This window comes from Aspergillus udagawae, assembly GCF_001078395.1.
Source record: "Aspergillus udagawae IFM 46973 DNA, scaffold_4, whole genome shotgun sequence".
NCBI classification, from domain to species: domain Eukaryota; kingdom Fungi; phylum Ascomycota; class Eurotiomycetes; order Eurotiales; family Aspergillaceae; genus Aspergillus; species Aspergillus udagawae.
In genome coordinates this window covers 1,940,846-1,954,203 of record NW_025091267.1, presented here as the reverse complement: position 1 = coordinate 1,954,203, position 13,358 = coordinate 1,940,846, and the positions used below count along the sequence as shown (strand labels likewise).

At 48.6% G+C, this 13,358-nt stretch overlaps 4 protein-coding genes and 1 non-coding gene across 5 annotated transcripts; 1 reads left to right on the top strand and 4 right to left on the bottom strand.

Annotated features, from left to right (window-relative positions):
• Positions 1-2,340: 2,340 nt before the first annotated feature.
• Positions 2,341-3,752, bottom strand: Aud_006073 (C3HC4 finger protein; the record flags this gene model as incomplete). Its single annotated transcript, XM_043290980.1, has 2 exons — positions 2,341-3,566; positions 3,623-3,752. 2 exons carry the CDS (start codon positions 3,750-3,752, stop codon positions 2,341-2,343), a joined length of 1,356 nt encoding a protein of 451 aa, XP_043146915.1.
• Positions 3,753-5,829: 2,077 nt separating this feature from the next.
• On the top strand, positions 5,830-6,946 carry Aud_006072 (putative NUDIX family hydrolase; the record flags this gene model as incomplete). Its single annotated transcript, XM_043290979.1, has 3 exons — positions 5,830-5,879; positions 5,938-6,346; positions 6,434-6,946. 3 exons carry the CDS (start codon positions 5,830-5,832, stop codon positions 6,944-6,946), a joined length of 972 nt encoding a protein of 323 aa, XP_043146914.1.
• Positions 6,947-7,104: 158 nt separating this feature from the next.
• Aud_006071 (MutT/nudix family protein) lies at positions 7,105-8,196 on the bottom strand (the record flags this gene model as incomplete). The annotated part of the gene is made up of 4 exons (XM_043290978.1): positions 7,105-7,343; positions 7,442-7,682; positions 7,907-7,999; positions 8,140-8,196. The coding sequence occupies 4 exons, from the start codon at positions 8,194-8,196 to the stop codon at positions 7,105-7,107; spliced, it is 630 nt and encodes a 209-aa protein (XP_043146913.1).
• A 1,684-nt stretch (positions 8,197-9,880) lies between these two features.
• On the bottom strand, positions 9,881-10,000 carry Aud_r0022. Its single transcript, XR_006253272.1, has one exon. It is a non-coding gene; the product is annotated as a 5S ribosomal RNA (ribosomal RNA).
• Positions 10,001-11,058: 1,058 nt separating this feature from the next.
• On the bottom strand, positions 11,059-13,349 carry Aud_006070 (uncharacterized protein; the record flags this gene model as incomplete). Its single annotated transcript, XM_043290977.1, has 3 exons — positions 11,059-12,135; positions 12,193-13,121; positions 13,193-13,349. 3 exons carry the CDS (start codon positions 13,347-13,349, stop codon positions 11,059-11,061), a joined length of 2,163 nt encoding a protein of 720 aa, XP_043146912.1.
• Between the last annotated feature and the right edge of the window lie 9 nt (positions 13,350-13,358).

The following is a 13,358-nucleotide window of genomic DNA, read 5'->3' as shown; positions in this document are numbered from 1 at the left end:
ACTAAGGTAGCCTAAAATGCTGACGATCCACCAAGGAATTTTCTCGAATATCAAAACATGAGCTAGACGAAAGACAATATTACAAATGCATTTCTCCCTTATCTCCGCCATATGGAAGGCAACGATCGTCTTAACTCCAAGTATTCACCCTTCCTAAGATCATTCACCAGCCTTACACGTTATCTCACCTAGAATACCATCAGAGATCGCACTGAAGACCGAACTTACTGTGACTTCAGTTTCGTCAAGGCCCCGTTTCTGCCGTTTACCGATGGTAAGCACAAGGTAAACAGTCAACTGGTGAGGATCAGCATCGCACCCTTGGAACTAAGAGTGGTTTGATTTACAACAGCACAAGAACGATGCAGCTATGCGCTACGAGACAATCAGGAGCGGCATTTCCCATGGCCCAGTAGATATTCAGTACTCGACATATCGCCTTAACGGAAATACAAGAGTGATTCGGATCCATCTGTAGCCTGGCCGTTTTGCCTTGGTTTACCCAGCTTCTAGACCTTATCCATAAACCTCTGTGCACTGCTAACCGCATTTTATTTCCGATCTGTGCACGGCCATCCTGAAAGACCGCGACAAAGATAGGTATACAGGGCCTTCTTTAACCCAATAAGGCAATATCAGGCAGCTAGGGCATACGGATGGAATATCCTCATATGTCTAGTATGACGAAGGCTGACCCACGATCAATAGGCCACGTGCAACATGCTCAGACCCAGTGGCCCAAAACAGAAAACAGGCAAATTGAGGCTTTTCTGTCCTCTTCCCTGGAACGCTAAACGGGCGGATCCTCCAGAGGAGGCAGATGGATTTTGACCGTGGGGACACTAATGAAGACACTCCATTTACGAAGCTTCTGGTATACCATGGGTAGCACGGACGACAACACAATAGGCATGCAGGAAGGGTACCTAGCAAATATCATCCGCCAAATCATAGTTATATACCACTTCCCCTTTGCTCATAAGGAGAAGTAGTACCTAGGGATGGATGTTTGTTTGCCAGAAATGGTTAAGTGCGGTGAACAAGCTACTTTATTTCAATGGTTGCCTTGTCTGTGCGACTGCGAGACTGCGGCCCATTGCCCCCTTCCATTGTAGGTATTAGCAATATCGGCGACAGCGTTCTGAGTTAAACCAATGACATTGCATATGGATCTCACGAACCCCTTCGATAAACGTCCAGATCAGTATTCATCCTATTATGGAGTACATGGTACCTTACTGCAATCGAGTAGCTTTGATGGCCCATGTCAAGGTGTATGTTGCCCGGGTAAAAGCGCCATGCAACCGTGCATGGTCCCTCCATTGTAATACATAATATAATGCCTTAGGCACATCATAGCATAAGCTGACCAGTTGACAGTTTCAATCTTCCAATATGAAAATACGACGCCATCTGGTGTCATTGCGCAGCCATGCCTGGCCCGAAACTTACATCAGGATTCCAGGGAGCGTGATCACGTAAATGGCCAGTTTTCACGCGCATGTTTGCCTGCTACTTTGAGTCATGTCTGGAAGGCAACGGCACCGCGAGATTCTAGTAGTGTTTTGGTGACTGTGTGTTGACTGCCTCTGCCGTGATCATAAGATACCTATTATTAGGCCACCACCTATCACCCCATCATCCTTTAGTTGCCTATCTACGGAGTATGGTATGATCGAACGACGTGACCGCGGAACGGATATGGTCATCATCAGCATAGCCGCAAATGTCCGTCTCAGATGTATTCTCTTCATTACATGGTTCAGTGTCATCGCTGCTGACGATGACGCATGCACGGAGCAAATTATGCATTATTAACCGAATTCGTCTATCGTGAGTCATAGTAGGCTATTAGGATTCTGCTCAAGCAACAAGAAAATCCCAGAGAGAGTCACACTGACAGACCGAAGCCCGACAAACAGGCTGACTGTGCCTCCCGACTAGACTCCTGGACCGGTAACTGCGCTGAAATCCACATGTATGGTGTTAGAGGCGCTATGCAAAGAAGCCTGAGAGTAAAAACTGTCTCGAAGTTATTGCAAGACACTCGCTGAATTTTCTTGCTACCCCTAGAGGATGTTCCATAAACTGTGATGGCTTGTGAGGGGCATAATGTCGAAGTCGGAAATGCCGACCTTTAGTGAAGCTTCTGTTTTGCTATTCAAGGCCGCGGCTACAGACTCTAGCCATTCCAGGGGAGCCGCGCTTTGGCTTTCTCGCCAAATGACAGAGTATACGCGATCTGAGGATAGCCACGGCAGCAGTTGGATAAAAACGTAGTGGGAAGTAAGGACAGGCATATTGAAGCAGCCTGGGGTGTCAAGACAAGTAGATTCGCATCTAGACAACGATCACGTTAGCGCTATTCCTTATCCGAATCTGATGCCGTACCTTGGATTTGACGACTCCACGACACATAGGGCAAAGGGGCCGTCCCTTGACCCGAGCTTGATCGATTCGACTGGACGGCATGTGCTGCTCAGCGCACCAGCGGCAAAGTATCGCGTGACCGCATGGAATTATCACGGTGTCCACGAGTTGACTCATGCAGATCTTACATTCGAGATTGACGGTCAATTCTTTGTCTTCTTTGGGTTCGGGACGACCATCCGTCGTGTCATCGAGGCCTTTGGGAGTTGGCGGCCCACAATCAACGATGCCGTCGTCATTCAGCGAGTGCTGTCGGTGACTTCCATGGACGGCACTACCAGTGCGCATTCTACTTGTGTATGCTTGCAGCTCCGCCAATCGTTGGATCTGGACATGATCTTCTGGCGTGAGATACGTTAAGTAATGCGGTGCTCCGATCGCCATCGTAGGACCAGAGCTTGTGGCAGTCGCCACCGCCGGCACTCTGGGCACTTGAGATGTCGAGAGGCGACGTGGGAGCTGCGGATTCGTTTCACCTGAAGGGCGCGTGCGTCGACGTGTAGTCTGGCCGACGGATGGAGCCTGCTGCTGGCCCGGCAATGAGCTTGCGGTGGAAGAGGAGCTCTGCGTCCGATGGTGCCGTCTGGGCTGGTTGGTCACCGGTGAAACGCCCCATTGCGGAAATGGCATATAGGGATTGGGACGGGTGTACGATGGTGGAGAATAGATAGGTCCATATCGCACACCTGCGTAATGCTGAGTCTCTAGATGTGCGGGAGTATTGACCGTTTCTGGCGGTATCATTTGGTAGGCTGGCGCTGTCACGTTTTGTGGTCCTGGGGGCTGCAAGTTGGATCTCTGATGCACTGCGACCTGGTGGCTATTTTGAAACAACGACCCCGGTGGTTGAATAGGAGGCGTCCGTATATGAGAATAACTGTGTCTATTGAAATCAACGACATTTTGCGGATCCCAGTAACGCAGGCTGGCTTCCTGATGGCTTCGACTGTGGTCGGTTATATCTCCCCACAAGGAGTTCTGGCCTCCTAGAACCTCCCCGTGGGTTTGTTGGGCCCCTGCATCCATCCCAGTTCTTGTGTGCTGGGAACTGGGTGGCGGAAAGGCGAGGTCTCCATCGTGTATCAAAGCGAGGTACTCATCGGCAAGTGAAGTTGCAAACGGATTGGTACTCGAACCTTCTCAAATTGTTAAGCCTAAGATATTGGTTCTAACCGAGGCTACGGGTACTCACTTTGACCGTCGAAATGAGGATTCGTTGAAGCGTCAACCGCACCTGATGCGTTATTTTGCGTGATGATTTGCGGGTCCACAGTCCCATGGCTGCTGGGATCCCGCATGTTTGAGAATGTTGGAGGCGCCATATTGCTAGAGTCCCCAAAAGTGGAACGAGATAAATGCACATCCATGCTCGAAGGGATCAATTGATAGCCCGGGTTGCAGGTGTACTGCGTTGCGGGTTGGTAGGTCAGTAGCGTTTCGCTCAGGAGCTGCAAGTGGTTTAGAATTCTCGCGATCCCCTGATGGATGGCGTGCAGTTCCTCTCGAAGATTATCGATGTTATCGTGGCGAGATTTTCTGCGATACGGAGATCTCGTCGGCTCTAGGGAGATGGAAGGAGGAAGGGTGGAGGAGATATCGAAAGACAGACTGCGTGCGTTGGCACTTGCAAGATAAGCCTCAGCAGAGTATTCTGGTTGACTGTGAATGAAAGCCTGCCTGCCGGGACGGCTAGATGAAGAGTGAGAACTCCAGTATTCTAAATCACAAGAGCTCAAGCCAGTGAGTAATTGCTATAGTGAATGAAGCAAAGCAGGAAATAAATACACTAAACAAATGTGGTCAAGCGACTATAAGAAAAGCTGCATATAATAACCAAACACAAAGAACTCAATGAACTAGTGCATGAACGAGCTGACGAGGTCGGGAATGGGGGGGAAGAGAACACGGACCCTGGCACTTCCAACAGTACCTTGTAGAAGCAGTTGTGGTATGCCTCGGTGTGTTGCCGGCATTTGCAGATGACAAGATCCTCCCATAAGAAGCACTCGGATGAATGTCCAGACACGAGCAGCAGACAGGTGAGCTCAAGTGGAGACAGCCGATGGCATGCTTATGGATACAACGGGGATTGTTTGATAGAGGAACCCAGGCTAACATGATTCAAAGTAGTTATAGATAACGTGCAGATGGGGACAGATAGCCTTATTCCAACCAGATTCTGGCGTACTACTGTGACAGTGTCAATATTAGTCACAATGCAGATGGCGGACAAGTCCCCAGTGTCTTCTTAAATAAAGTGAGAAACATTCGATCATTCGCCTTAAGTCAACGATATCAATTGGCTGGAAATCATCCTGTGGATTAGTCTTAAACGGAGCTCGGAATCAGGACCCTTCAAGGCCGACAAGGCCCTATAGAAGGGGGCAAAAAAGAAAGGATTAAGGAGGAGGGAGATGAGAGGATAGAAGGAAGAGTGAGAAGAGAGCCAAATAGCCCCAGGAGGCAACAGAAGTTTTGCCCTGATACTGCAGCCAGCCCGGTGAGAACTAACAATGGTTGAATGACACGCAATAGCAGGGGCAGGGTCTCCGGGAGTTATTCGACACAGGCCCGTGGATGTTGCCTGAGAAGGATCCTTGATAGTAATAGTAACCAGCCAGGAGCCAAACGGAGCAAAAGTACGACCGTAACATACGTGGGATCTCTGACGTCTGACCAACGTTGACGAAATCGAGACCGTACCGACCGTCAAGCGAAGTCGGGAAGATGCGCGAGAGACGGGTCTGCACTGCGCCGCAGCCAAAGATGGATTGGGGGAAGGGAAAGAGAACCTTCACTATTAATAACGGATGATGAGGGGAAGGCGAGCAAGGAATGGACAGAAACATAAAAGGACAATGTCCAAAGCCGTCCAATGATCAAAACCGCCAACTGTGGCGGGTGGCAGGGAACTGGAAGCGAGAGGAGCTCCATAAAGCAACGAAGCTCCTTTGGCGGGTGTCAGCATCTATCTGACCCCGCAGGATGATTGATCAGACAGAGTTGTATGGCTGATTATACTCCGTAGACACGTAAACTAGATATCCGGGATCAGGTATGTAGGTAGGTTATTAGCCGAGAAAGAGATGAGTAATGATCTATCGATTGGCCATCCGGGTAGTCCGTGATCCTAGTGCTACCTACTACTGTAGTTAGAATCGCTTCAAGGGGAATAGTTGAATTGATTATTATTATTATCAAAGAATGAAATGATGATGATAAGACTAGACGGAAAAAGAACTTGTAAGGAGATCCCACGGAGCAAGAGGAAACGAACACGGGGAGTAATTCCCGCAGCAATCCGTCGACGTCATTTATCGCTCTCTCACATTCTCCACCGAACTCTATCGTCTCCTCGAATGTTTTCCTACGGTTTTCTGGCGCGAGACGGTTCATGTGATGGTCTGTTATCTGTTTGAGATTCCTTGGGTCACGCGGTTTATCTTGTGGTAAGCAGACTCGCTTCTCACGAGTGCTTGACCACCACACGCGATTCATGAGGAACAGGCTGTGGCTGTCCGTGCGGCATCTGCATCCAACCTGCTTCTCCAATCCCAGCGCACCATCAGTCACAATCAGGTCAATGTCGAGCTTCACCATTCCTCTTGATGAAGGCAAAACATCTGTGTCTGTGCCAGTCAACTCCCTGAGCAATTTGAGCAAGGAGGATCTCCTACGTTTTCCAGCCTTTCAGATCTGGCTTTCAACCCTTCAACGATCCTTACAACGACAACACCATCCATCCCACGAGTTCAACCACAACCCCTATGTTTTACGGAAGATAAATGTTCAATCTGTTGATCACTTCAAGGGCGGCAGATTGGGGTTTATTAAGCTCAACGCAGAAGTTTCCAATGGAAACGGGGAAACTCTCCCGGGGACGGTCTTTCTGAGAGGTGGTAGTGTAGGAATGTTGGTAAGAATGACAACATCTCATCTCTGTACGATGCGAATCAGATTACAAAAACCTTGTTAACTGATCATCATGATGCTTGTGTGATAGATGATCCTCCAGCCCGACGATGTGCCATCATCGAACGAGGACGAGAAGCGGGCGATTCTGACCATTCAACCCCGAATCCCGGCTGGCTCCCTAGCTTTCCCCGAGATCCCAGCCGGTATGATTGATGATAGTGGAACATTCGCCGGAGCAGCCGCGAAAGAGATAGAAGAGGAAACAGGATTGACAATACCCCAAGGCGAACTTGTCGATATGACCTCTCTGGCGCTGCAATCAATTTCGGAGCCAAAGGACGGAGAGTCTCTGCAAAGGGCGGTCTATCCGTCCCCCGGAGGGAGCGATGAGTTTATCCCCTTGTTTCTGTGCCAAAAGAGGATGGCACGCAAAGAGATCGAGAGTCTACAAGGGCGACTGACGGGTTTACGCCAGCATGGAGAGAAGATCACATTGAAGATTGTGCCGTTGAAAGATCTTTGGAAAGAGGCATTGCGAGATGGCAAGACACTTGCCGCATGGGCACTATATAACGGCCTGAAACAGGATGGAAAGATTTGAAGATGGCCCAGCATTGTAGCCAAAGCCGATAGGAAGATTGGCGCCTGCAGTCTCTACTCCGGAGAATATGGATAAGTATGTATCGACATGAATGGATCCTCGATCTCGTCTATATGAGGGACGCAGCCGTACACCAAAGCCGTGAATGAAGTGCGCATTTAAAGCTTCAGCTTCTTCGCCAGTTCGATGCCCTCTGCTAATGTTCCCACGCGGGCATCGATTGCATATCCCTCGGCTTCGAGTCTCTTCAACTCGGAAAACAATGTACCCAAGGGCAGTGTGAAGCACTCGATAAACTCATTGTCCTCGAGTTGCGGTTTAGGATCCTGGTTTTCAGGAAGCGACAGATCCACACGCACATGAACCATATTCAGATTAGTGTTACACATCCCCGGATCTGTGATACCTTCAATCAGTGTCTTGCACCACGCTCGGAGGATTGAACCCGGCCTTGATCACGGAAATTTGCGTAGTAGTCATCAATGCATCACTCACCATTAAACATGAGAGTGCTTGTCTGCTCCGCTACTCCCACATAGCCTGTCTCCTCCCTCAGCTCGCGCACCGCACATTCCTCGACGGTCTCGCCGGCGTCGATAAGGCCAGCTGGAACTTCAATGACCACTTTATCGATAGGCGGCCTGTACTGTTTCTGCAGCAACAATTCAGGGCCTGTTGGCTTGTCGATGATAGTAACAATTCCCACACCATCGACATCGCAGCCCGGTGGCCGAGTCTGTCCCAATTAGTACTTCATGTAATACAACGCAAGGTCTTCGGCCACGAAGGATGTCTTGCTGCTCAAGTAAGGAGAAAGCCAGAAGCCTTCTGCTGAGTCACAATGCAGACTCGCAGTGACATGGCGTCATAGCGCCATCCTGAATGTCCAGCATGGGCAGAATGAATTATCTCAAGACCCGTACAGGAGCCGCACCGGGCAAGTAGCAGAGACGAACTTACCTGTCTCTCTGCGGACTCCCAAGTCCTTTCCACACCATTTGGATCAGTGTACGTGGTCAGGACCAACCTGGTCCATTTGGCATTATTGTTTTCCTATCATGTGGATCAGCCCATACTTCGTTCTTTTCACCACAACGAGGTAATTCCGGTAGAATAGAAGAGGTCGGCGCGAAAATTGCGCCATGAACAATACACCGCACTTAAATTGCCCTCCAGGAACATCAATTGCATACCAATGGAGCTCGTGATACGAATTTTGACTTGGCGTACTTGGGATCAGACCCGGTCATCTTTTGGTGATCGTAAGGTAGCAATGCCAATTGAGGAAGTTATAGTATACTGGAATCAAGAAGAGAAGAGCCGATCCCCTATCACTTCAGATGGTGATGGTATAATGAGTGATTTGGGCGGTCAGGTTTACCACTGGTGACTAGAACTATTTATGTTCAATGTCGATGGAGCATGAAGTATGAAGTATGGAGTATGGCCAAACTACCTGTATGCCTTGGCCAAAAAGGAGGGGCCGAGGCTAAGCCCCTTTCAGATCGAGATAGGGCCAACCCTGGTTTTATCTCATTCAATGCATGAAGACAGACTGCTCAAATAACTGTGCTTCAAGCAACCCCGAATTGCTATCCCTGATCAGGACCTGAAATCCACTTCAGCTCTTTGGGAATATCTATTCCATTTTCGCTGTACTACTATCGGGCTATCAGCGTGGTGCTGACCGCTTCTTACAAGGTCAGCTCATGCCTGGGCCATGAATTGTAAACGTCCTTCTTCCTTATTCCAGTCTGGACCAACTCTAGACCATCTGTGTCCGCTAGGGTCTGCTCATTAATGGATGCTCGCCAAACTTTTCTTCCTAGTGACCTTCAGTGACCGACGAATAAGTCATTTTGACCGCAAAAAAGGTCAGCTGTATCTCAGTAAGAGTACGAGTGGCTAGGAGAAGACCGGGGTTCTTCTCGGATTCTGAAGTAGCCCTGTACTCGGTTATCCAGCACCCTTAATAGTGTTTCTCCGTTATGTATCGTTGATCCGTTGAAATCCTTGGGAGATCGCCGTTGATATAATCGTTGCACTTCTCCTCTTTCTTACCATTATGGGGATTCTGGCCAACCGGTTTTTCATAGTCAGTGGAACCCAGAGCAAGTATATCACTTTATATAGTGTTTGGTGACTCTTCATCACGAGGAAGAACTAAATGTCAGACAACCTGACATGCCAACCTTTGTCAACCAGGGACTGTCGAGCGGAGAGGTCCGACTCAATGACACCCTTTTCATGGATGAATATCACTGCATCGGTTGCTTGCCGGGAAAGACGATATCGACATCTGCATTGAACAGTCAACAGGCCATCTTTCACACAGGACTCCAGATTCCCGTTCGGTTCAGTTCGAAGGTCGACATGGTCATCGTAGCAGCAAATGCACAGGGCAACGTATGCCTTCCCTAACGGCTATGTATTTTGACCTCGACAAGAGCTTTGACACTGCAGATGATGGACCCAATTAGACAAAGAGAAATTCAAACAATCTTGTTGCTCAGCCTGTGGACAATTGCGAAGTCAGACATCGATAACAAGTATTTGTACAGTCGGTTGCTCAGTGTTGACATATGTCCTTCGACCATCGGCATAACATAGCGCCTGATTATCGACTTCCATATTGGACTTCTGGAAGACGTGATATGCTGATTATTTAAAACACTAAATGTTACAAGGCAGCGCGCTGAGAACCAAAAGCCGGTAATCGGATCCTTTAGGAATCAGAGAGAGGTCAGACGTTGGAATGAGGGCATGGACTCAGCATAGCAGGCCGAAGGACCGACAATTGGCATGAATGGGGAACCACAGCAGGCAGGCTTGGCGGGTGCATAATAGAGGGGCCTCAAAAGGCTTCAAACAGGGCTTCAAGGATAGTCAACGAAGCAAATCCAAGAAGCAAAAAAATAAAGATGAAAAAACAAAAACATACAACAGCCGGGATTCGCTGGTGGTCACCCACCCAACTACTAACCGGCCGGCGTGTGGCTTAACTACGGCTGAGCGGACGGGAAGCCCTGTTCTCCACACCCTATGGTCGTATGTATCTTAAACATATTCAAATAGACTTATATAGCTCTAGGAAATAGGTCAACGCTGCTTTTAATGTCGCGTAACCTAGGGTAAGAACGCTGAGCGCGATATAGAAAGGGTCAGAAGCCGGATGAGAATCACCCTAATCCGCACGACCATCATATTGACCTCTTAGTCCGCATAAAGATATACCCTGATTCGACGATCCTTCCTTGTCTGAAACCGTCAGTGGCTTGGCATCTACACCTAGCCACCCAGCTTGCTTAAACCAGAGCGATGCAGTATGAGCACATTTGAATTGTCCTCGTCTGACTATCTCCTCTCACACATGACAGTAGGGAAAGGAAGAATACCGTCGGAATATCAATCGGGCCGGAAAGAACACGGTTGGTACAAAATAGGTAGATGAAAGCCAGTTCGTGAAGAACAGCTATGGGTGACGATTTGGGGCACTATCCCCAGAATCCGACGGCCAGTCATTCTGTGGGTAGAATATAAGCCAATCAATCCTCTATTAGTTCCACGATGACGAAATGCAACCTCAAAGTCAGAGTCGATATTTGAGATCTTTTACCAAAATAGTCTCTGTGTTTCCCGCCAAATCTATGATACAGCTTACGATCTGCACTATAATATGTTTCTGTGTTGAAAGCAATTGACCCAATATATAAAGAGCTCTACGTACATTAAGGCACAGGAAGAAACCAAGTAGCTGCCTAGCGACCTAAACACTAAGACACGAGGCCTGGCACTTCAGGCATTTGTTACAAAAATCATATCGTAATAATCGGATCCCTCCTCTTCTTCCTGTGCAAGCTAATCGTAATTTGATAAGACCACAGTATATGGCTTAGTACTAACAGTAGTCAAACTCCCGTTGCCCTAGTTAACCTGAACCGGGTCTCAATCATACGAAGGGAATACGTGCCATCTCTTCTAGATAGGATATTACAAAAGGAAAAGAACTTCCCAAACGACAACAACTGAAGAGAATCCAACGAAATTCATAAGTGGGGAGAATTGCACACTATCACTATTCATACACAAGATTGACAAGTGACCCGACCTATCTAAGCCTCGCCCATCTTGTCGGCCTTCCTCTTCCGTTCAATTAATCCATCGGCCTCAATCAACCTTTGGGCCTCAATCAAAGCGGCGATCCGGCCAGAAATACCGAGACTTGTGTTGAAGTAAATATCGGGTCTGCGGGGGTAACAAGTAACATCGAACCCCTGGGCTTCACGAAACCTCTTCCACAGCGTGCTGAGCTTCGCCGAGTGAATGGTTGGGTAGCCGGTAGGTACCCAATTTGTTCTTAGGCCAGATTTAACGCAGGGGTGCACGGCTACCACAAATTTTGGCGTCGTGTGGCCGGTCCACCGTGCTTTGACTGTCTTTGTTTCCTGGCAGTTTTCTCCCTGGCACTTGACTTCGAGCTCGACTGGGAGCGTTCCAAATTCTTCTGCACGGAGCAGAAGCCATCTGTCAAACTGGTCGAGAGGCTTCTCCTTTAAATCCGTCTGGGTACAACGCGAGTATCTTGTCAGCGGATTGAGAGGTAGGAGGCTAGCGTTTTGCATCTTGCAATCTGGCCTGCCGCAGCCGGACCGAAAATGATACCAAAGTACATAACGACTCGGGTCAAACTTTGACCAGTAGGCAAAGGGGTCGTCCAGTTGCTCCTTACCGCATTCAGAACATTTTCGTGGGACAATATCATTCGGAGATTTGCGAAGAATGAGCATATCATCGACACAGGGCTTTCTTGGGCGAGCAATCATCCAACCGTAGGCAGCCAAGACTGAAATTGCGAGCGTGAGAATGTCTAAAGTCTCAGGGCTACCTTTGCATTTCTGGAGGAGGTAGAAGGCAACCTCAAGATCAGTTCGACTCGATATCTTGCGCCTATTGAATTTTAGACCATCTTGTGCCTGCATAAATTCAACCAGAGGATCAGGAAGATCCTCCCAATCCCAGCAATCTGACAGTTGAAACTCCGTAGAAAATTCGCTTGAAAAATAGCCGACACTTCGTGCGCCGATGACTTTTATGTGATGAGCGGTGATAGTGATATGGGGAATGAACGCAGATAGAAGCTCCCCCAGATCATGCCAATAGTTCGCTATCTTGCGAAGGCGGTCATTCCTCTATTCAAGTTAAGCGTTAAAGGGGTATATAGGTAACATTCTTCAGGTTGTTCATACCAGGATCGTGTCGTCTGTAGTGCTTGGCAGATTGGCAGTTTCACTTACTTGGCCAGGTTTGAGTTGAGCCAGAAGCCTGAACACTTTTTGAACAGACAAATTCTCTTCCTTTGTAGCACGGATGCGATGTGATGTTTCCTCAAAAAGAATAGCTCCAGGGAAAGCTTTCTTTAACTGGGCCACAGCTTGGCCTTTCCACTCATTTCTTTTAGCGCTTATTGTTCGTGGCACACATAGATTCCGAGGCAATCGAGGATCTAGCTCGTAAAAGTTTGGTGAAACTTGGATGCCACCCAAGCTAGCAGCGAGAGCCAACGCTTGATCTTGTGGTGAGCCGAATCGGCGACGCCAACCTTGAGTCTTCTCTCCGTCACTCTTTACGTACATAAAGCGCTGAGGGTGCGCGACAAAAATGATAAAACGTCTTAAAGACGCTTTGTCAGGCGTCAGCTCCAGATACAAAAGCAAGCCTGCAAAATCACCCCAAAGACGCAAAGGCTTGAGGTCAAGCTTCTTGAGCATTCGTTGGCGAACGTTGGCACCCCAGCAGATCTCGACCTTTGCCTTCATTGCGACTCGGAGCGCAGAGACAAACTGTTCATGAATGTCGAAGAGATCTTCGGGATAATTATCTTTGCAGTGTCTGCTGATATCTCTGCGAGCCAGATGATCAAAAAGCAAACAGTTGTTTGTTGTTGAAAACCCAGCGTCATGGAGCTGGGCGATTGAGGGATTTGAAAGGTCCTCGGTTTTTTGGCAACGGGGGTCATCTACAGAGAATGTGGGATTGTATAAGTGACACGCAACTGGAGCATTCAGCTTGCCACTCGGGCGAACCAAGAATTCTCTGGGTCGAGTGACACCTCGCGCCTTCCACCAGGAGGCTTCATTCTCTTGAAGACGCTCATAAGCTTCATCTAGATTCCAACCTGGTGAGCAGGTTTGCCCTGCTTTTGGGTTGGCCTTTAGAAATCCCTATTTAGACGGCCACGGCACTTACCATCCGCTTCTTTCAGCTCTCTGTCCCATTGCATCTCGAGACCTTGGATAAGAGGAATGAGCTTCTGGACATAGATCAGCTCCTGGCTGGACAAAGCTTGCTCAGGATCTGGCAGCCAGAGATCCCGGAAGAGGCGAACTTTCTTCCAGCTCTGCATGATGAAAGT